Source organism: Salvelinus fontinalis, chromosome 26 (genome assembly GCF_029448725.1).
Source record: "Salvelinus fontinalis isolate EN_2023a chromosome 26, ASM2944872v1, whole genome shotgun sequence".
NCBI lineage: Eukaryota > Metazoa > Chordata > Actinopteri > Salmoniformes > Salmonidae > Salvelinus > Salvelinus fontinalis.
The window spans coordinates 2492570-2514667 of record NC_074690.1 but is presented as its reverse complement, the minus strand read 5'-3'; the positions used below and the strand labels follow the sequence as shown (position 1 = coordinate 2514667).

Sequence of the window (22098 nt, the reverse complement as noted above, 5' to 3'; positions counted from 1 at the left end):
TGTTTTACGGTGAGTTCTCCGTAGTTGGACACTACATTACTTTTGTTTTACGGTGAGTTCTCCGTAGTTGGACACTACATTACTTTTGTTTTACGGTGAGTTCTCCATGGTTGGACACTACATTACTTTTGTTTTACGGTGAGTTCTCCGTAGTTGGAGACTACATTACTTTTGTTTTACGGTGAGTTCTCCGTAGTTGGACACTACATTACTTTTGTTTTACGGTGAGTTCTCCGTAGTTGGACACTACATTACTTTTGTTTTACGGTGAGTTCTCCGTAGTTGGACACTACATTACTTTTGTTTTACGGTGAGTTCTCCGTAGTTGGACACTACATTACTTTTGTTTTACGGTGAGTTCTCCGTAGTTGGACACTACATTACTTTTGTTTTACGGTGAGTTCTCCGTAGTTGGACACTACATTACTTTTGTTTTACGGTGAGTTCTCCGTAGTTGGACACTACATTACTTTTGTTTTACGGTGAGTTCTCCGTAGTTGGACACTACATTACTTTTGTTTTACGGTGAGTTCTCCGTAGTTGGACACTACATTACTTTTGTTTTACGGTGAGTTCTCCGTAGTTGGACACTACATTACTTTTGTTTTACGGTGAGTTCTCCGTAGTTGGACACTACATTACTTTTGTTTTACGGTGAGTTCTCCGTAGTTGGACACTACATTACTTTTGTTTTACGGTGAGTTCTCCGTAGTTGGACACTACATTACTTTTGTTTTACGGTGAGTTCTCCGTAGTTGGACACTACATTACTTTTGTTTTACGGTGAGTTCTCCGTAGTTGGACACTACATTACTTTTGTTTTACGGTGAGTTCTCCGTAGTTGGACACTACATTACTTTTGTTTTACGGTGAGTTCTCCATAGTTGGACACTACATTACTTTTGTTTTACGGTGAGTTCTCCGTAGTTGGACACTACATTACTTTTGTTTTACGGTGAGTTCTCCGTAGTTGGACACTACATTACTTTTGTTTTACGGTGAGTTCTCCGTAGTTGGACACTACATTACTTTTGTTTTACGGTGAGTTCTCCGTAGTTGGACACTACATTACTTTTGTTTTACGGTGAGTTCTCCGTAGTTGGACACTACATTACTTTTGTTTTACGGTGAGTTCTCCGTAGTTGGACACTACATTACTTTTGTTTTACGGTGAGTTCTCCGTAGTTGGACACTACATTACTTTTGTTTTACGGTGAGTTCTCCGTAGTTGGACACTACATTACTTTTGTTTTACGGTGAGTTCTCCGTAGTTGGACACTACATTACTTTTGTTTTACGGTGAGTTCTCCGTAGTTGGACACTACATTACTTTTGTTTTACGGTGAGTTCTCCGTAGTTGGACACTACATTACTTTTGTTTTACGGTGAGTTCTCCGTAGTTGGACACTACATTACTTTTGTTTTACGGTGAGTTCTCCGTAGTTGGACACTACATTACTTTTGTTTTACGGTGAGTTCTCCGTGGTTGGACACTACATTACTTTTGTTTTACGGTGAGTTCTCCATAGTTGGACACTACATTACTTTTGTTTTACGGTGAGTTCTCCATAGTTGGACACTACAGGACTTACGTTTTACGGTGAGTTCTCCATAGTTGGACACTCCAACTCCTTTGCCAGAGTTGACTATGCATCGGTAGCGTCCTGAGTCTCCTTTAGTGGTGTTCTCCACGTCGAAGGTCCCAATGAAGCGTCTGTTATTCCACGGCTTAGTGGACTTCATAGGGGCCTCGCGTCCACCAATGCCCTGTTGAAACACACAGCAGGTTACATGTAGTTTTAGTGGTACATGGTCCTTTTAGTAGCCTTCATAGGGAACTAGCGTCCACTCATACTTTGATTGGTACACAGACAGGGGTTAGCTCTCAAAACGTAGGGTTTAGGCAAATTGACAGGTTTAATTACTAATGTCGCTTGACCTTGATTGCATCAGTGTGCGTGGGGACAACAGTGTGTGTGTGGCTGTGTGGCTGTGTGGCTGTGTGGCTGTGTGTGTGTGTGTGTGTGTGTGTGTGTGTGTGTGTGTGTGTGTGTGTGTGTGTGTGTGTGTGTGTGTGTGTGTGTGTGTGTGTGTGTGCGTGCGTGCGTGCGTGCGTGCGTGCGTGCGTGTGTGGCAGCAGAGCCAACAGGATCACATTAGCCAGGTGTAGAAGCTTTATGCTGATATTTAGAACAAGGTCACATCACATGACTACAGTGCTGTTAGACTCCAGGATGCAGCAATGTTATCTATACTGTAGTAGTCTATGCATTTGGAAAGTATTCAGACCCCTCGACTATTTCCACATTTTGTTACGTTACAACCTCATTTTAAAAATAATAAACATATTTTAAAAATCCTCATTAATCTACAGACAATACACCATGATGACAAACTGAAAATAGTTTTTTAGAAATGTTTGCAAATGTAAAAAAAATAAAAAACTGAAATACCTTATTTACATAAGAATTCAGACCCTTTGCTATGAGCTCCGAAATTAAGCTCAGGTGCATCCTGTTTCCATTGATCATCCTTGAGATGTTTCTACAACTTGATTGGAGTCCACCAGTGTGTAAATTAAATTGATTGGACATGATTTGGAAAGGCACACACCTGTCTATATAAGGTCCCACAGTTGACAGTGCATGTCAGAGCGAAAACCAAGCCATGAGGTTGAAGGAATTGGGGGAGAAGGGCCTTGGTCAGGGAGATGACCAAGAACCCAATGGTCACTCTGACAGAGCTCCAGAGTTCCTCTGTGGAGATGGGAGAACCTTCCAGAATGACAACAATCTCTGCAGCACTTCACCAATCAGGCCTTTATGGTAGAGTGGCCAGACGGAAGCCACTCCTCAGTAAAAAGCACATGACAGCCCGCTTGGAGTTTGCCAAAAGGAAGAGGTGGAAAAAGTACTCAAATATCATACTTGAGTAAAAGTAAAGATACCTTAATATAAAATGACTCAAGTAAAAGTGAAAGTAACCCAGTAAAAAACTACTTGAGTAAAAGTCTAAAAGTGGTGGGAAAAGTACTACATTGTCATACTTGAGTAAAAGTACAAAGTAAAAGTAAACGCTTTACATCAAATTCCTTATATTTAGTAAACCGGACGGCACAATTTTCCTTTTTTATTACAGCCAGGTGTAACTCCAACACTCATAATTTACAAAGGAAGCATGTCTGTTTAGTGAGTCCACCAGATCAGAGGCAGTAGGGATGACCAGGGATGTTCTCTGTTTAGTGAGTCCTCCAGATCAGAGGCAGTAGGGATGACCAGGGATGTTCTCTGTTTAGTGAGTCTGCCAGATCAGAGGCAGTAGGGATGACCAGGGATGTTCTCTGTTTAGTGAGTCCTCCAGATCAGAGGCAGTAGGGATGACCAGGGATGTTCTCTGTTTAGTGAGTCCTCCAGATCAGAGGCAGTAGGGATGACCAGGGATGTTCTCTGTTTAGTGAGTCCACCAGATCAGAGGCAGTAGGGATGACCAGGGATGTTCTCTGTTTAGTGAGTCCGCCAGATCAGAGGCAGTAGGGATGACCAGGGATGTTCTCTGTTTAGTGAGTCCTTCAGATCAGAGGCAGTAGGGATGACCAGGGATGTTCTCTGTTTAGTGAGTCCTCCAGATCAGAGGCAGTAGGGATGACCAGGGATGTTCTCTGTTTAGTGAGTCCTCCAGATCAGAGGCAGTAGGGATGACCAGGGATGTTCTCTGTTTAGTGAGTCCTCCAGATCAGAGGCATTAGGGATGACCAGGGATGTTCTCTGTTTAGTGAGTCCTCCAGATCAGAGGCAGTAGAGATGACCAGGTATGTTCTCTGTTTAGTGAGTCCGCCAGATCAGAGGCAGTAGGGATGACCAGGGATGTTCTCTGTTTAGTGAGTCATCCAGATCAGAGGCAGTAGAGATGACCAGGGATGTTCTCTGTTTAGTGAGTCCACCAGATCAGAGGCAGTAGGGATGACCAGGGATGTTCTCTGTTTAGTGAGTCCACCAGATCAGAGGCAGTAGGGATGACCAGGGATGTTCTCTGTTTAGTGAGTCCACCAGATCAGAGGCAGTAGGGATGACCAGGGATGTTCTCTGTTTAGTGAGTCCTCCAGATCAGAGGCAGCAGGGATGACCAGTGATGTTCTCTGTTTAGTGAGTCATCCAGATCAGAGGCAGTAGGGATGACCAGGGATGTTCTCTGTTTAGTGAGTCCTCCAGATCAGAGGCAGTAGGGATGACCAGGGATGTTCTCTGTTTAGTGAGTCCTCCAGATCAGAGGCATTAGGGATGACCAGGGATGTTCTCTGTTTAGTGAGTCCTCCAGATCAGAGGCAGTAGAGATGACCAGGGATGTTCTCTGTTTAGTGAGTCCTCCAGATCAGAGGCAGTAGGGATGACCAGGGATGTTCTCTGTTTAGTGAGTCCTCCAGATCAGAGGCATTAGGGATGACCAGGGATGTTCTCTGTTTAGTGAGTCCTCCAGATCAGAGGCAGTAGAGATGACCAGGTATGTTCTCTGTTTAGTGAGTCCGCCAGATCAGAGGCAGTAGGGATGACCAGGGATGTTCTCTGTTTAGTGAGTCCAACAGATCAGAGGCAGTAGGGATGACCAGGGATGTTCTCTGTTTAGTGAGTCCGCCAGATCAGAGGCAGTAGGGATGACCAGGGATGTTCTCTGTTTAGTGAGTCCACCAGATCAGAGGCAGTAGGGATGACCAGGGATGTTCTCTGTTTAGTGAGTCCACCAGATCAGAGACAGTACGGATGACCAGGGATGTTCTCTGTTTAGTGAGTCCTCCAGATCAGAGGCAGTAGGGATGACCAGGGATGTTCTCTGTTTAGTGAGTCATCCAGATCAGAGGCATTAGAGATGACCAGGGATGTTCTCTGTTTAGTGAGTCCTCCAGATCAGAGGCAGTTGGGACGACCAGTTATGTTATATTGATGAGTGTGTCAATTATACATTGTTCCTGTCCTGCTAAGCATTCCAATTGTAACCTGTCCTTTTGGGTGTCAGGGAAAATATATGGAGTAAAAAGTACACTATTTTCTTTAGGAATGTAGTGAAGTAAAAGTTTAATATAAATAGTAACGTAAAGTATAGTAGTACTTTAAAGTATTTTTACTTAAGTTCTTCACACCACTTCCAAAAGGCACCTAAAGGACTCTCAGAACATGAGAAACAAGATTCTCTGGTCTGATGAAACCAAGATTGAGATCTTTGGCCTGAATACCAAGCGTCACGTCTGGAGGAAACCTGGCACCATCCCGAGAGTGAAGCATGGTGGTGGCAGCATCATGCTGTGGGGATGTTTTTCAGCGGCAGGGACTGGAAGACTAGTCAGGATCGAGGGAAAGATGAACAGAGCAAAGTACAGAGAGATCCTTGATGAAAACTTGCTCCAGAGCGCTCAGGACCTCAGACTGGGGCAAAGGTTCACCTTCCAACAGGACAACAACTAAGCACACAGCCAAGACAACGCAGTAGTGGCTTCGGGACAAGTCTCTGAATGTCCTTGAGTGGCCCAGCCAGAGCCCAGACTTGAACCCGATCTAACATCTCTGGAGAGACCTGAAAATACCTGTGTAGCGACGCTCCCCATCCAACCTGACAGAGTTTGTGAGCATCTGCAGAGAAGAATGGGAGAAACTGCCCAAATACAGGTCTGCCAAGCTTGTAGCGTCATATCCAAGAAGACTCAAGGCTGTAATCGCTGCCAAAGGTGCTTCAACAAAGTACTGAGTAAAGCATCTGAACACTTATGTAATTGTGATAATTAATTTCTAAGAACCTGTTTTTTGCTTTATCATTAAGGGATGTTGTGATGTCATTAAGGGGTAGTGTGATGTTATTAAGGGATATTGTGATGTCATTAAGGGGTATTGTGTGTAGATTGAGGGGGAAAAAATATTTTATTCATTTTAGAATAAGGCTGTAAAGTAACAAAATGTGGAAAAAGTCAAGGGTGTCATAAGGTGAATGCACCAATTTGTAAGTCGCTCTGGATAAGAGCGTCTGCTAAATGACTTAAATGTAAATGTAAATGTAAGGGGGCTGATTACTATCCGAATGCACTGTAAATGGCACTGTACAATGTATATTGACTTTTTCAAAAAAAAATGTACGTTACGGCCTTATATATATAAGGCCGTAACGTACATTTTAAAAAAAAAAGTTAATATACATTGTACAGTGCCATATATATATATATATATATATATATATATGACTATATGTTATCTACAGTGCCTCTGGAAAGTATTCAGACCCCTTGGGGGGGGTTCACTCTGAAAACATGGGGAGGGCCTAATAAAATCAAATTTCGGCCCACGGGCCTCCAGTTGGTGAACCCTTTTAGGTTCTAGATAGCACCTTTCTTCTAAGAGTGTAGGCTAGGGTTTGATGTAGCGAAACCTACGACCGCTAAAATCTTGTTCCTACCCAGCAGTAATGTCTAGTTCAAATCATCAATGATCAACAACTACCGGTCATAACCTTCAACCGATACAATGTTGATTATATGAATCAGGTGGGGTCTTTTTTTGTGCTGGAATAGAACCAAAGCCTGCACAAAAGGAGCTGGAGTTGGAGATCCCTGGTGTGGAATAGAACCAAAGCCTGCACAACAGGAGCTGGAGTTGGAGATCCCTGGTGTGGAATAGAACCAAAGCCTGCACAACAGGAGCTGGAGTTGGAGATCCCTGGTGTGGAATAGAACCAAAGCCTGCACAACAGGAGCTGGAGCTGGAGATCCCTGGTGTGGAATAGAACCAAAGCCTGCACAACAGGAGCTGGAGCTGGAGATCCCTGGTGTGGAATAGAACCAAAGCCTGCACAACAGGAGCTGGAGTTGGAGATCCCTGGTGTGGAATAGAACCAAAGCCTGCACAACAGGAGCTGGAGTTGGAGATCCCTGGTGTGGAATAGAACCAAAGCCTGCACAACAGGAGCTGGAGTTGGAGATCCCTGGTGTGGAATAGAACCAAAGCCTGCACAACAGGAGCTGGAGTTGGAGATCCCTGGTGTGGAATAGAACCAAAGCCTGCACAACAGGAGCTGGAGTTGGAGATCCCTGGTGTGGAATAGAACCAAAGCCTGCACAACAGGCGCTGGAGTTGGAGATCCCTGGTGTGGAATAGAACCAAAGCCTGCACAACAGGAGCTGGAGTTGGAGATCCCTGGTGTGGAATAGAACCAAAGCCTGCACAACAGGAGCTGGAGTTGGAGATCCCTGGTGTGGAATAGAACCAAAGCCTGCACAACAGGAGCTGGAGTTGGAGATCCCTGGTGTGGAATAGAACCAAAGCCTGCACAACAGGAGCTGGAGTTGGAGATCCCTGGTGTGGAATAGAACCAAAGCCTGCACAACAGGAGCTGGAGTTGGAGATCCCTGGTGTGGAATAGAACCAAAGCCTGCACAACAGGAGCTGGAGTTGGAGATCCCTGGTGTGGAATAGAACCAAAGCCTGCACAACAGGAGCTGGAGTTGGAGATCCCTGGTGTGGAATAGAACCAAAGCCTCCACAACAGGAGCTGGAGTTGGAGATCCCTGGTGTGGAATAGAACCAAAGCCTGCACAACAGGAGCTGGAGTTGGAGATCCCTGGTGTGGAATAGAACCAAAGCCTGCACAACAGGAGCTGGAGTTGGAGATCCCTGGTGTGGAATAGAACCAAAGCCTGCACAACAGGAGCTGGAGTTGGAGATCCCTGGTGTGGAATAGAACCAAAGCCTGCACAACAGGAGCTGGAGTTGGAGATCCCTGGTGTGGAATAGAACCAAAGCCTGCACAACAGGAGCTGGAGTTGGAGATCCCTGGTGTGGAATAGAACCAACGCCTCCACAACAGGAGCTGGAGCTGGAGATCCCTGGTGTGGAATAGAACCAAAGCCTCCACAACAGGAGCTGGAGTTGGAGATCCCTGGTGTGGAATAGAACCAAAGCCTCCACAACAGGAGCTGGAGTTGGAGATCCCTGGTGTGGAATAGAACCAAAGCCTCCACAACAGGAGCTAGAGTTGGAGATCCCTGGTGTGGGATAGAACCAATGCCTTCACAACAGGAGCTGGAGTTGGAGATCCCTGGTGTGGGATAGAACCAAAGCCTCCACAACAGGAGCTGGAGTTGGAGATCCCTGGTGTGGGATAGAACCAAAGCCTCCACAACAGGAGCTGGAGTTGGAGATCCCTGGTGTGGGATAGAACCAATGCCTTCACAACAGGAGCTGGAGTTGGAGATACCTGGTGTGGGATAGAACCAAAGCCTCCACAACAGGAGCTGGAGTTGGAGATCCCTGGTGTGGAATAGAACCAAAGCCTCCACAACAGGAGCTGGAGTTGGAGATCCCTGGTGTGGGATAGAACCAAAGCCTCCACAACAGGAGCTGGAGTTGGAGATCCCTGGTGTGCAGGCAGGTCAAGGAAAACACTTCCAGTAGTAAAGTAAAGTGTAAAATGGTGGGTAAACATTGTTACCTGTAACCAGAGGTTTAAGTTGTCTCTCTGTCGTCCGTTAACAGTACAGTGGATTGTTAGGTTTAGGGGTCAGGGGTCAGGGGTCAGGATAAGGGGTTGTTGTTACCTGTAACCAGAGGTTGAAGTTCTCCCTCTGTCGTCCGTTGACAGTACAGTGGATTGTTAGGTTTAGGGGTCAGGGGTCAGGATAAAGGGTTGTTGTTACCTGTAACCAGAGGTTGAAGGTGTCTCTCTGTCGTCCGTTAACAGTACAGTGGATTGTTAGGTTTAGGGGTCAGGGGTCAGGGGTCAGGATAAGGGGTTGTTGTTACCTGTAACCAGAGGTTGAAGTTGTCCCTCTGTCGTCCGTTGACAGTACAGTGGAAGGCGGCCGTCTGTCCAGCATTCACCTCTACTCCCTTTATGGTCAGGAAGTGAGGGGTGTTCACTATAAATACACAAAGACACATGTACTTATATTAATATACAGTAATAGATATATAACCCTAAACCTCTATATCCTTTATGGTCTGGAAAATATGTTTATAATAGGGTATACCCTTCATGGGGATAGAGTCTACAATAAAGCATTACATTATGTGAACACTACACGGGTTAGAGTACAATAAAGCATTACATTATGTTAACACTACACGGGTTAGAGTCCACAACAAAGCATTATATTATGTGGACACTACACGGGTTAGAGTCCACAACAAAGCATTATATTATGTGAACACCACACGGGTTAGAGTCTACAATAAAGCATTGCATTATGTGGACACTACACGAGTTAGAGTCTACAACATAGCATTGCATTATGTGGACACTACACGGGTTAGAGTCTACAACAAAGCATTACATTATGTGGACACTACACGGGTTAGAGTCTACAACAAAGCATTACATTATGTGATTATGTGAACACTACACGGGTTAGAGTCTACAACAAAGCATTACATTATGTGATTATGTGAACACTACACGGGTTAGAGTCTACAACAAAGCATTACATTATGTGAACACTACACGGGTTAGAGTCTACAACAAAGCATTACATATGTGGACACTACACGGGTTAGAGTCCACAGCAAAGCATTACATTATGTGGACACTACACGGGTTAGAGTCTACAACAAAGCATTATATTATGTGAACACTACACGGGTTAGAGTCTACAACAAAGCATTACATTATGTGAACACTACAAGGGTTAGAGTCTACAACAAAGCATTACATTATGTGAACACTACACGGGTTAGAGTACAACAAAGCATTACATTATGTGGACACTACACGGGTTAGAGTCTACAAACAAAGCATTACATTATGTGAACACTACACGGGTTAGAGTCTACAACAAAGCATTACATTATGTGGACACTACACGGGTTAGAGTCCACAACAAAGCATTACATTATCTGAACACTACACGGGTTAGAGTACAACAAAGCATTACATTATGTGAACACTACACGAGTTAGAGTCTACAACAAAGCATTAGATTATGTGGACACTACACGGGTTAGAGTCCACAGCAAAGCATTACATTATGTGGACACTACACGGGTTAGAGTCTACAACAGGGGTGTCAAACTCATTCCACGGAGGGCCTTGTGTCTGCAGGTTTTTGGTTTTTCCTTTCAATAAAGCCCTAGACAACCAGGTGTGGGGAGTTCCTAACTAATTAGTGATGTTAATTCATCAATCAAGTACAAGGGAGGAACGAAAACCCGCAGACACTCGGCCCTCCGTGGAATGAGTTTGACACCTGTGGTCTACAACAAAGAATTACATTATGTGAACACTACACGGGTTAGAGTCTACAACAAAGCATTACATTATGTGAACACTGCACGGGTTAGAGTCTACAACAAACATTACATTATGTAAACACTACACGAGTTAGAGTCCACAACAATGCATTACATTTTATGAACACTACACGGGTTAGAGTCTACAACAAAGAATTACATTATGTGAACACTACACGGGTTAGAGTCTACAACAAAGCATTACATTATGTGAACACTGCACGGGTTAGAGTCTACAACAAACATTACATTATGTGAACACTACACGGGTTAGAGTCTACAACAAAGAATTACATTATGTGAACACTACACGGGTTAGAGTACAACAAAGCATTACATTATGTGAACACTACACGGGTTAGAGTCTACAACAAAGCATTACATTATGTGAACACTGCACGGGTTAGAGTCTACAACAAACATTACATTATGTGAACACTACATGGGTTAGAGTCTACAACAAAGCATTATATTGTTATAATAAGAGGTATTAAAGATCCAATCCGGATATATCATAAGACCATTTAAATGCAGAGTATAATTTCAACATGTACTTCACTGTACCCCCCCCCCCCCCCCCCCCCATTCTGTAAGGAGGAAAACCAGGCGAAATAAACATCTGACCTTGACGAGTTAGATAGAAACACAAGCAACCCTACAAAGACCCTCACTATGCTAAATGTATCCTTTCACTCTTCATCAAATCTTGTCCTACTTTTAACATATATAATTCCATATAACGTATATAATTCTATATGATATATTACAGTAGAATACACAGTATCAGTATTGCCTAGTATTATGTCTATATGATATATTACAGTAAAATACACAGTATCAGTATTACCTAGTATTATGTCTATATGATATATTATAGTAGAAGACACAGTATCAGTATTACCTAGTATTATGTCTATATGATATATTACAGTATAATACACAGTATCAGTATTACCTAGTATTATGTCTATATGATATATTACAGTAGAATACACAGTATCAGTATTACCTAGTATTATGACTGTGACCTGTCAATCCCCCTCTAAATACCAAACCAGACAAATCCATTTTTCTCATCGTTTGCTAATGTCTTTTTAAATGCTGCGTTGTTAAGGGGAGGCGAAGGACCACACGGGCAGTACTAATCACATCTCAGAGCTAGCCCATATTCCACACGGTCGTATTAAGCAGAAAATGAATTGCCTCTGCTCCACTAGGACCCCTCTAGACCCTGGCCGTATCCCAAACGGCACCCTATTCCCTATATAAGTGCACTACTTTTCGCTCTGGTTAAAAGGTAGTCCACTATATAGGAAATAGGGTGGACATTCGGGATGGAGCTCACGATCAATGCAGCGTATGAGTATCACTCAGAGAGAAACCCGATCACCACTCCCTAAGCGGCGTATTGATCCGTTCACATTTCTACATTTAAACATCTATCACGTCGTCGTCGTCGTCGTGGTGACAAGTGTTTTCATTGATCTGCTCCTGCTACATGTGTGTGCGGTGCAGAAACTAGTCCCTTTACTATGGAAATCCTTCTCATTGACATTACATTGGTAGGAATTCAGCTGCTTGATCCTGTGGTCACTAGATCATTTACATACAACCATCTGACCTGTGCTCTGTGTGACATAGCATTGATGATTAAAGCTAGATGGCTAGCCATGAATTAATTAATGGAGAACCATGGTGTTATTGATTGTAGCTGAGATTGTGAGCTATGGGCCTTCGACTGCAGGTCTTATCATGAGGCCTTCGACTGCAGGTCTTATCATGAGGCCTTCGACTGCAGGTCTTATCATGAGGGCTGTAGATTGCAGGTCTTATCATGAGGCTGTAGATTGCAGGTCTTATCATGAGGCCTTAGACTGCAGGTCTTATCATGAGGCCTTAGACTGCAGGTCTTATCATGAGGCTGTAGACTGCAGGTCTTATCATGAGGCTGTAGATTGCAGGTCTTATCATGAGGCTGTAGACTGCAGGTCTTATCATGAGGCCTTAGACTGCAGGTCTAATCATGAGGCTGTAGACTGCAGGTCTTATCATGAGGCTGTAGACTGCAGGTCTTATCATGAGGCTGTAGACTGCAGGTCTTATCATGAGGCTGTAGACTGCAGGTCTTATCATGAGGCTGTAGACTGCAGGTCTTATCATGAGGCTGTAGACTGCAGGTCTTATCATGAGGCTGTAGACTGCAGGTCTTATCATGAGGCTGTAGACTGCAGGTCTTATCATGAGGCTGTAGACTGCAGGTCTTATCATGAGGCCTTAGACTGCAGGTCTAATCATGAGGCTGTAGACTGCAGGTCTTATCATGAGGCTGTAGACTGCAGGTCTTATCATGAGGCTGTAGACTGCAGGTCTTATCATGAGGCTGTAGACTGCAGGTCTTATCATGAGGCTGTAGACTGCAGGTCTTATCATGAGGCTGTAGACTGCAGGTCTTATCATGAGGCTGTAGACTGCAGGTCTTATCATGAGGCTGTAGACTGCAGGTCTAATCATGAGGCTGTAGACTGCAGGTCTTATCATGAGGCTGTAGACTGCAGGTCTTATCATGAGGCTGTAGACTGCAGGTCTTATCATGAGGCTGTAGACTGCAGGTCTTATCATGAGGCTGTAGACTGCAGGTCTTATCATGAGGCTGTAGACTGCAGGTCTTATCATGAGGCTGTAGACTGCAGGTCTTATCATGAGGCCTTAGACTGCAGGTCTTATCATGAGGCTGTAGACTGCAGGTCTTATCATGAGGCTGTAGACTGCAGGTCTTATCATGAGGCTGTAGACTGCAGGTCTTATCATGAGGCTGTAGACTGCAGGTCTTATCATGAGGCTGTAGATTGCAGGTCTTATCATGAGGCTGTAGACTGCAGGTCTTATCATGAGGCTGTAGATTGCAGGTCTAATCATGAGGCTGTAGACTGCAGGTCTTATCATGAGGCCGTAGACTGCAGGTCTTATCATGAGGCTGTAGACTGCAGGTCTTATCATGAGGCCGTAGACTGCAGGTCTTATCATGAGGCTGTAGACTGCAGGTCTAATCATGAGGCTGTAGACTGCAGGTCTTATCATGAGGCTGTAGACTGCAGGTCTTATCATGAGGCTGTAGACTGCAGGTCTTATCATGAGGCTGTAGATTGCAGGTCTTATCATGAGGCTGTAGACTGCAGGTCTTATCATGAGGCTGTAGACTGCAGGTCTTATCATGAGGCTGTAGACTGCAGGTCTAATCATGAGGCTGTAGACTGCAGGTCTTATCATGAGGCTGTAGACTGCAGGTCTTATCATGAGGCTGTAGACTGCAGGTCTTATCATGAGGCTGTAGACTGCAGGTCTTATCATGAGGCTGTAGACTGCAGGTCTTATCATGAGGCTGTAGACTGCAGGTCTAATCATGAGGCTGTAGACTGCAGGTCTTATCATGAGGCTGTAGACTGCAGGTCTTATCATGAGGCTGTAGACTGCAGGTCTTATCATGAGGCTGTAGACTGCAGGTCTTATCATGAGGCTGTAGACTGCAGGTCTTATCATGAGGCCTTAGACTGCAGGTCTAATCATGAGGCTGTAGACTGCAGGTCTAATCATGAGGCTGTAGACTGCAGGTCTTATCATGAGGCTGTAGACTGCAGGTCTTATCATGAGGCTGTAGACTGCAGGTCTTATCATGAGGCTGTAGACTGCAGGTCTTATCATGAGGCTGTAGACTGCAGGTCTTATCATGAGGCTGTAGACTGCAGGTCTTATCATGAGGCTGTAGACTGCAGGTCTTATCATGAGGCTGTAGACTGCAGGTCTTATCATGAGGCTGTAGACTGCAGGTCTTATCATGAGGCTGTAGACTGCAGGTCTAATCATGAGGCTGTAGACTGCAGGTCTTATCATGAGGCTGTAGACTGCAGAACCTATGTACAGTTGAAGTCTAAAGTTTACATACACTTAGGTTGGAGTCATTAAAACTCGTTGTTTAACCACTCCACACATTTTTGTTAACAAACTATAGTTTTGACAAGTCGGTTAGGACATCTACTTTGTGCATGACACAAGTAATTTTTCCAACAATTTTTTACAGACAGATTATTTCACCTATAATTCACTGTATCACAATTCCAGTGGTTCAGAAGATTACATACACTAAGTTGACTGTGCCTTTAAACAGCTTGGAAAATTCCAGAAAATTATGTAATGGCTTCAGAAGCTTCTGATAGGCTAATTGACATAATTTCAGTCAATTAGAGGTGTACCTGTGGATGTATTTCAAGGCCTACCTTCAAACTCAGTGCCTCTTTGCTTGACATCATGGGAAAATGAAAAGAAATCAGCCAAGACCTCAGAAAAAAAATTGTAGACCTCCACAAGTCTGGTTCATCCTTGGGAGCAATTTCAAAACGCCTGAAGGTACCACATTCATCTGTACAAACAATAGTATGCAAGTATAAACACCATGGGACCACACAGCTGCCATACCGCTCAGGAAGGAGATGCATTCTGTCTCCAAGAGATGAACGTACTTTGGTGCGAAAAGTGCAAATCAATCCCAGAACAACAGCAAAGGACCGTGTGAAGATGCTGGAGGAAATAGGTACAAAAGTATCTATATCCACAGTAAAAAGAGTCCGATAACGACATAACCTGAAAGGCCACTCAGCAAGGAAGAAGCTACTTGTCACGCCCTCTATTTTGGTTTGGTCAGGGTGTGATTTGGGTGGGCATTCTATGTTCTTTTTTCTATGTTTTGTATTTCTTTGTTTTGGCCAGGGTATGGTTCTCAATCAGGGACAGCTGTCTATCATTGTCTCGAATTGGGAACCATACTTAGGTAGCTTTTTCCCACATGGTTTTTGTGGGTAGTTATTTTCTGTTTAGTGTTTTCACTTTACAGGACTGTTTCGGTTATTCTCTTGTTTATTTTTTGTTATAGTGTTCAGTTTTAATACATCAAGCATGAACACTTTACAACGCTGCGCTTTGATCTGATGATTCCTCTTCTTCAGACGACGAATACCGTTACACCACTGCTCTAAAACCGCCATTAAAAACCAGACTACGGTTTGCATCTACACATGGGGACAAAGATTGTACTTTTTGGAGAAATGTCCTCTGGTCTGATGAAACAAAAATAGAACTGTTTGGCCATCATGATCATCGCTATGTTTGGAGGAAAAAGGGGGAGGCTTGCAAGCCGAAGAACACCATCCCAACCGTGAAGCACGGGGGTGGCAGCATCATGTTGTGGGGGTGCTTTGCTGCAGGAGGGACTAGTGCACTTCACAAAATAGATGGCATCATGAGGGTGAAAAATTATGTGGATATATTGAATCAACATCTCACGAGATCAGGAAGTTAAAGGATGCTTGCAAATGGGTCTTCCAAATGGACAATGACCCCGAGCATACTTCCAAAGTTGTGGCAAAATGGCTTAAGGACAACAGAGTCAAGGTACGGAGTGGCCATCACAATGCCCTGACCTCAAATTCTATAGAACATTTGTGGGCAGAACTGACAAAACATGTGCGAGCAAGGAGGCCTACAAACCTGACTCAGTTACACCAGCTCTGTCAGGAGGAATGGGCCAAAAGTCACCCAACTTATTGTGGGAAGCTTGTGGAAGGCTACCCGAAACGTTTGACCCAAGTTAAACAATTTAAAGGCAATGCTACCAAATACAAATGTAGTGTATGTAAACTTCTGACCCACTGGGAATGTGATGAAGGAAATAAAAACTGAAATAAATAATTCTCTCTACTATTATTCTGACTTTTCACATTCTTAAAATAAAGTGGTGATCCTAACTGACCTAAGACAGGGGAATTTTTACAAGGATTAAATGTCAGGAATTGTGAAAAACTGAGGTTAAATGTATTTGGCTGAGGTGTATATAAACGTCCGATTTCAAGTGTCTGTCATGTAAATTGCTCTAGCCGTACCATTGTGAGGCGTCTAACCTTAGCACACCCCTGGGATGGCCTTAAAGAACATGAGACTCCCAGGCTGGTACTAAACAGAACATAACTCTCCCTCAACACCTGGAAACACACGTTCACTACCTGAGGTATATGAGGTACTAAACAGAACATAACTCTCCCCCAACACCTGGAAACACACGTTCACTACCTGAGGTATATGATTGAAAACACACACATATTCAGTAGTAGCATGTATAAACACTTTATTATAGCCTATATACTACCCACCAAGTCAAGTACATCTGATCAACCAACATGCAGTTTTTGGGTTTTATATTCAATTGAGTTTTCAAAATGTGGAAAGATTGTCACGCCCTGACCTTAGAGAGCCTTTTTATGTCTCTATTTTGGTTTGGTCAGGGTGGGATTTGGGTTGGGCATTCTATGTTTTTGTTTTCTATGATTTTTGTATTTCTGTGTTTTGGCCGGGTATGGTTCTCAATCAGGGACAGCTGTCTATCGTTGTCTCTGATTGGGAACCATACTTAGTTAGGTAGCCCTTTTCCCTCCTTCCTGGGTGGGAAGTTAACTTTGTTTGTGACACATTAGCCCTTAAACTTCACGGTTGTTTTTGTATTGTTTATTGTTTTTGTCGGCGTCATTTTCTAATTAAAGGAATATGTACTCTCACCACGCTGCGCTGTGGTCCACTTCCTTTGACGTCCGTGACAAAAGATTGAGTAGTTGACAAACGTGACTTCGACTTGAAATAAACCAAACCTTGAAAATACTATGTTTGATTTGTGGTTGAAATCTGGATTAAAATCTACGTTGTAAACTTGTTTTCCTAATCCAACCGACAAACCAATTTCAGAAGCAACATGCTTAGTTTTGACAAAGTAAATTTAAATAAATCGTATCCTACCGTTTGATGCCTGGAGGGGATGAATATACATCTAAATAATCTACATGTAGATTACTAATCTCTTCCTGTACACACAGTGTGATCAACCTAAATCATTCAGCATCTTTTGGGTTTCCTGGAAAAGTGTTACAATAAAGCACTCTGTATTCAGCGGCCATGTTGTTCAATGTTCATTAATTCAACCAACGCAGCACTTGAAAAGATGCTGGTTAATCCTATTCAGAGTGACATATACATAGTGCTCGCACTTAAATCTGAGAGACTAGAGGATAGATAGGAAAGAGGTTAAGGCTGGCCAACACTTTTAAGGAAAGAGAGGATAGATAGGACAGAGGTTATGGTTGGCCAACACTTTTAAGGAAAGAGAGGATAGATAGGACAGAGGTTATGGCTGGCCAACACTTTTAAGGAAAGAGAGGATAGATAGGACAGAGGTTATGGTTGGCCAACACTTTTAAGGAAAGAGAGGATAGATAGGACAGAGGTTATGGTTGGCCAACACTTTTAAGGAAAGAGAGGATAGATAGGACAGAGGTTATGGTTGGCCAACACTTTTAAGGAAAGAGAGGATAGATAGGACAGAGGTTATGGTTGGCCAACACTTTTAAGGAAAGAGAGGATAGATGGGACAGAGGTTATGGTTGGCCAACACTTTTAAGGAAAGAGAGGATAGATAGGACAGAGGTTATGGCTGGCCAACACTTTTAAGGAAAGAGAGGATAGATAGGACAGAGGTTATGGTTGGCCAACACTTTTAAGGAAAGAGAGGATAGATAGGACAGAGGTTATGGTTGGCCAACACTTTTAAGGAAAGAGAGGATAGATGGGACAGAGGTTATGGTTGGCCAACACTTTTAAGGAAAGAGAGGATAGATAGGACAGAGGTTATGGTTGGCCAACACTTTTAAGGAAAGAGAGGATAGATAGGACAGAGGTTATGGCTGGCCAACACTTTTAAGGAAAGAGAGGATAGATAGGACAGAGGTTATGGTTGGCCAACACTTTTAAGGAAAGAGAGGATAGATAGGACAGAGGTTATGGTTGGCCAACACTTTTAAGGAAAGAGAGGATAGATGGGACAGAGGTTATGGTTGGCCAACACTTTTAAGGAAAGAGAGGATAGATAGGACAGAGGTTATGGCTGGCCAACACTTTTAAGGAAAGAGAGGATAGATAGGACAGAGGTTATGGTTGGCCAACACTTTTAAGGAAAGAGAGGATAGATGGGACAGAGGTTATGGTTGGCCAACACTTTTAAGGAAAGAGAGGATAGATAGGACAGAGGTTATGGTTGGCCAACACTTTTAAGGAAAGAGAGGATAGATAGGACAGAGGTTATGGCTGGCCAACACTTTTAAGGAAAGAGAGGATAGATAGGACAGAGGTTATGGTTGGCCAACACTTTTAAGGAAAGAGAGGATAGATAGGACAGAGGTTATGGTTGGCCAACACTTTTAAGGAAAGAGAGGATAGATGGGACAGAGGTTATGGTTGGCCAACACTTTTATGGAAAGAGAGGATAGATAGGACAGAGGTTATGGTTGGCCAACACTTTTAAGGAAAGAGAGGATAGATAGGACATAGGTTATGGTTGGCCAACACTTTTAAGGAAAGAGAGGATAGATAGGACAGAGGTTATGGTTGGCCAACACTTTTAAGGAAAGAGAGAATAGATAGGACAGAGGTTATGGCTGGCCAACACTTTTAAGGAAAGAGAGGATAGATAGGACAGAGGTTATGGTTGGCCAACACTTTTAAGGAAAGAGAGGATAGATAGGACAGAGGTTATGGTTGGCCAACACTTTTAAGGAAAGAGAGGATAGATAGGACAGAGGTTATGGTTGGCCAACACTTTTAAGGAAAGAGAGGATAGATAGGACAGAGGTTATGGTTGGCCAACACTTTTAAGGAAAGAGAGGATAAATAGGACAGAGGTTATGGCTGGCCAACACTTTTAAGGAAAGAGAGGATAGATAGGACAGAGGTTATGGTTGGCCAACACTTTTAAGGAAAGAGAGGATAGACAGGACAGAGGTTATGGCTGGCCAACACTTTTAAGGAAAGAGAGGATAGACAGGACAGAGGTTATGGTTGGCCAACACTTTTAAGGAAAGAGAGGATAGACAGGACAGAGGTTATGGTTGGCCAACACTTTTAAGGAAAGAGAGGATAGATAGGACAGAGGTTATGGTTGGCCAACACTTTTAAGGAAAGAGAGGATAGACAGGACAGAGGTTATGGTTGGCCAACACTTTTAAGGAAAGAGAGGATAAATGGAAGAGACAAAAAAAGCATATGGTGCCATTTGTTGTCATCTCTCTCTCTCCTCTATTCTTTCGTTCCCTCCATCACCCCTCTCCCTCTCCCCCTCTCTAACTCTCTCTCCCTCTCTCCCTCTCTAACTCTCTCTCTCTCCCTCTCTCAAAGGACAGATTTAACAGAGCCACTTCAGCAGTAGATTCTCAACAGGCTTTATGTGTGTCGACTATAGCTATAAATATTGTTCAGGAGGGACAGAAGGAGGGAGGGAAAGGGAGGTGTGTGTGTGTGTGTGTGTGTGTGTGCCCGCGTGCTTGCATGATAGTGCTAGTGCGTGCGTGTGTGCGCGCGTGTGTGTGTGTGTGCTTGCGAGAGTGTGTGTTTTATATCCATTGCCTGATGCTGTGAAAATGCCTGTTGTTGTGTGTTTCTAACACCTTGAGAAAGATATAGTGTCTCTGTCTTTGTACTATATTGATATCTGGAGGTGTCAGGAAAAGGACAAGGAGGATAGTTTGATGATGTTTTTTATGTCGGCGGGCGGAGATGGGAGGGGTGTGTGTGTGTGCGTGTGTGTGTGTGTAGTGGGACTTACTGCACTGATGGCCCTGGAGCACCACATTTCTGATGGCCAGCAGGCCACGACGCCCTGAGGTCACCACCTCAAACACCATCTGAGGAGAGACAAGACACATCACAGCAACACTGATAAATGTTCACACTTCTTCCAAATGTCACTCGCTCTCCCCACCCTCCCTCTCCTCCCCACCTAGACTCCCATCAACCTCCTCTCCCCTCCCTTCCTTTCCTCCCCTCCCCTCAACCTCCTCTCCCCTCTCCTCTCCCCTCCCCTCTCCCTCCCCACCTAGACTCCCCTCCCCTCAACCTCCATCCCTCCCCTCCTCTCCCCTCCCTCCCTCCCCACCTAGACTCCCCTCCCCTCAACCTCCTCCCTCTCCTCCCCTCAACCTCCCTCCCTCCCTCCCCTCCCCTCCCCTCAACCTCCTCCCTCGCCTCCCCTCAACCTCCCTTCCTCCCTCCCATCAACCTCCTCCCCTCCCCTCCCCTCAACCTCCTCTCCCCTCTCCCCTCCCCTCCCCTCTCCCTCCCTACAGAATGTTAGCTGGGATGAGACCAGACTATAAGTGGATGACAGACTAGGGCAGGTCCATACAGAATGTTAGCTGGGATGAGACCCAGACTATAAGTGGATGACAGACTAGGGCAGGTCCCTACAGAATGTTAGCTGGGATGAGACCCAGACTATAAGCGGATGACAGACTAGGGCAGGTCCCTACAGAATGTTAGCTGGGATGAGACCCAGACTATAAGTGGATGACAGACTAGGGCAGGTCCATACAGAATATTAGCTGGGATGAGACCAGACTATAAGCGGATGACAGACTAGGGCAGGTCCCTACAGAATGTTAGCTGGGATGAGACCCAGACTATAAGTGGATGACAGAGTAGGGCAGGTCCATACAGAATATTAGCTGGGATGAGACCAGACTATAAGCGGATGACAGACTAGGGCAGGTCCCTACAGAATGTTAGCTGGGATGAGACCCAGACTATAAGTGGATGACAGACTAGGGCAGGTCCCTACAGAATGTTAGCTGGGATGAGACCCAGACTATAAGCGGATGACAGACTAGGGCAGGTCCCTACAGAATGTTAGCTGGGATGAGACCCAGACTATAAGTGGATGACAGACTAGGGCAGGTCCCTACAGAATGTTAGCTGGGATGAGACCCAGACTATAAGTGGATGACAGACTAGGGCAGGTCCATACAGAATGTTAGCTGGGATGAGACCCAGACTATAAGCGGATGACAGACTAGGGCAGGTCCATACAGAATGTTAGCTGGGATGAGACCAGACTATAAGCGGATGACAGACTAGGGCAGGTCCCTACAGAATGTTAGCTGGGATGAGACCCAGACTATAAGTGGATGACAGACTAGGGCAGGTCCATACAGAATGTTAGCTGGGATGAGACCCAGACTATAAGTAAATGACAGACTTGGGCAAGTCCCTACAGAATGTTAGCTGGGATGAGACCAGACTATAAGTGGATGACAGACTAGGGCAGGTCCATACAGAATGTTAGCTGGGATGAGACCCAGACTATAAGTGGATGACAGACTAGGGCAGGTCCCTACAGAATGTTAGCTGGGATGAGACCAGACTATAAGTGGATGACAGACTAGGGCAGGTCCATACAGAATGTTAGCTGGGATGAGACCAGACTACAAGTGGATGACAGACTAGGGCAGGTCCCTACAGAATGTTAGCTGGGATGAGACCCAGACTATAAGCGGATGACAGACTAGGGCAGGTCCATACAGAATGTTAGCTGGGATGAGACCCAGACTATAAGCGGATGACAGACTAGGGCAGGTCCATACAGAATGTTAGCTGGGATGAGACCCAGACTATAAGTGGATGACAGACTAGGGCAGGTCCATACAGAATATTAGCTGGGATGAGACCCAGACTATAAGTGGATGACAGACTAGGGCAGGTCCATACAGAATGTTAGCTGGGATGAGACCCAGACTATAAGTGGATGACAGACTAGGGCAGGTCCATACAGAATGTTAGCTGGGATGAGACCCAGACTATAAGCGGATGACAGACTAGGGCAGGTCCCTACAGAATGTTAGCTGGGATGAGACCCAGACTATAAGTGGATGACAGACTAGGGCAGGTCCATACAGAATGTTAGCTGGGATGAGACCCAGACTAT

At 44.5% G+C, this 22098-nt stretch overlaps 1 protein-coding gene across 1 annotated transcript in view; it reads right to left on the bottom strand.

Moving 5' to 3' along the window:
- Positions 1-22098, bottom strand: part of LOC129824568 (receptor-type tyrosine-protein phosphatase mu-like) — a 422832-nt gene that overhangs the window by 188473 nt on the left and 212261 nt on the right. Inside the window, exons 4-6 of the mRNA XM_055884259.1 lie at positions 19945-20023; positions 8775-8890; positions 1593-1767 (exon numbers count right to left, since the gene is read on the bottom strand). Of these exons, the coding sequence (XP_055740234.1) occupies positions 1593-1767; positions 8775-8890; positions 19945-20023 (370 nt within the window). The remainder of the gene's footprint in view (positions 1-1592; positions 1768-8774; positions 8891-19944; positions 20024-22098) is intronic.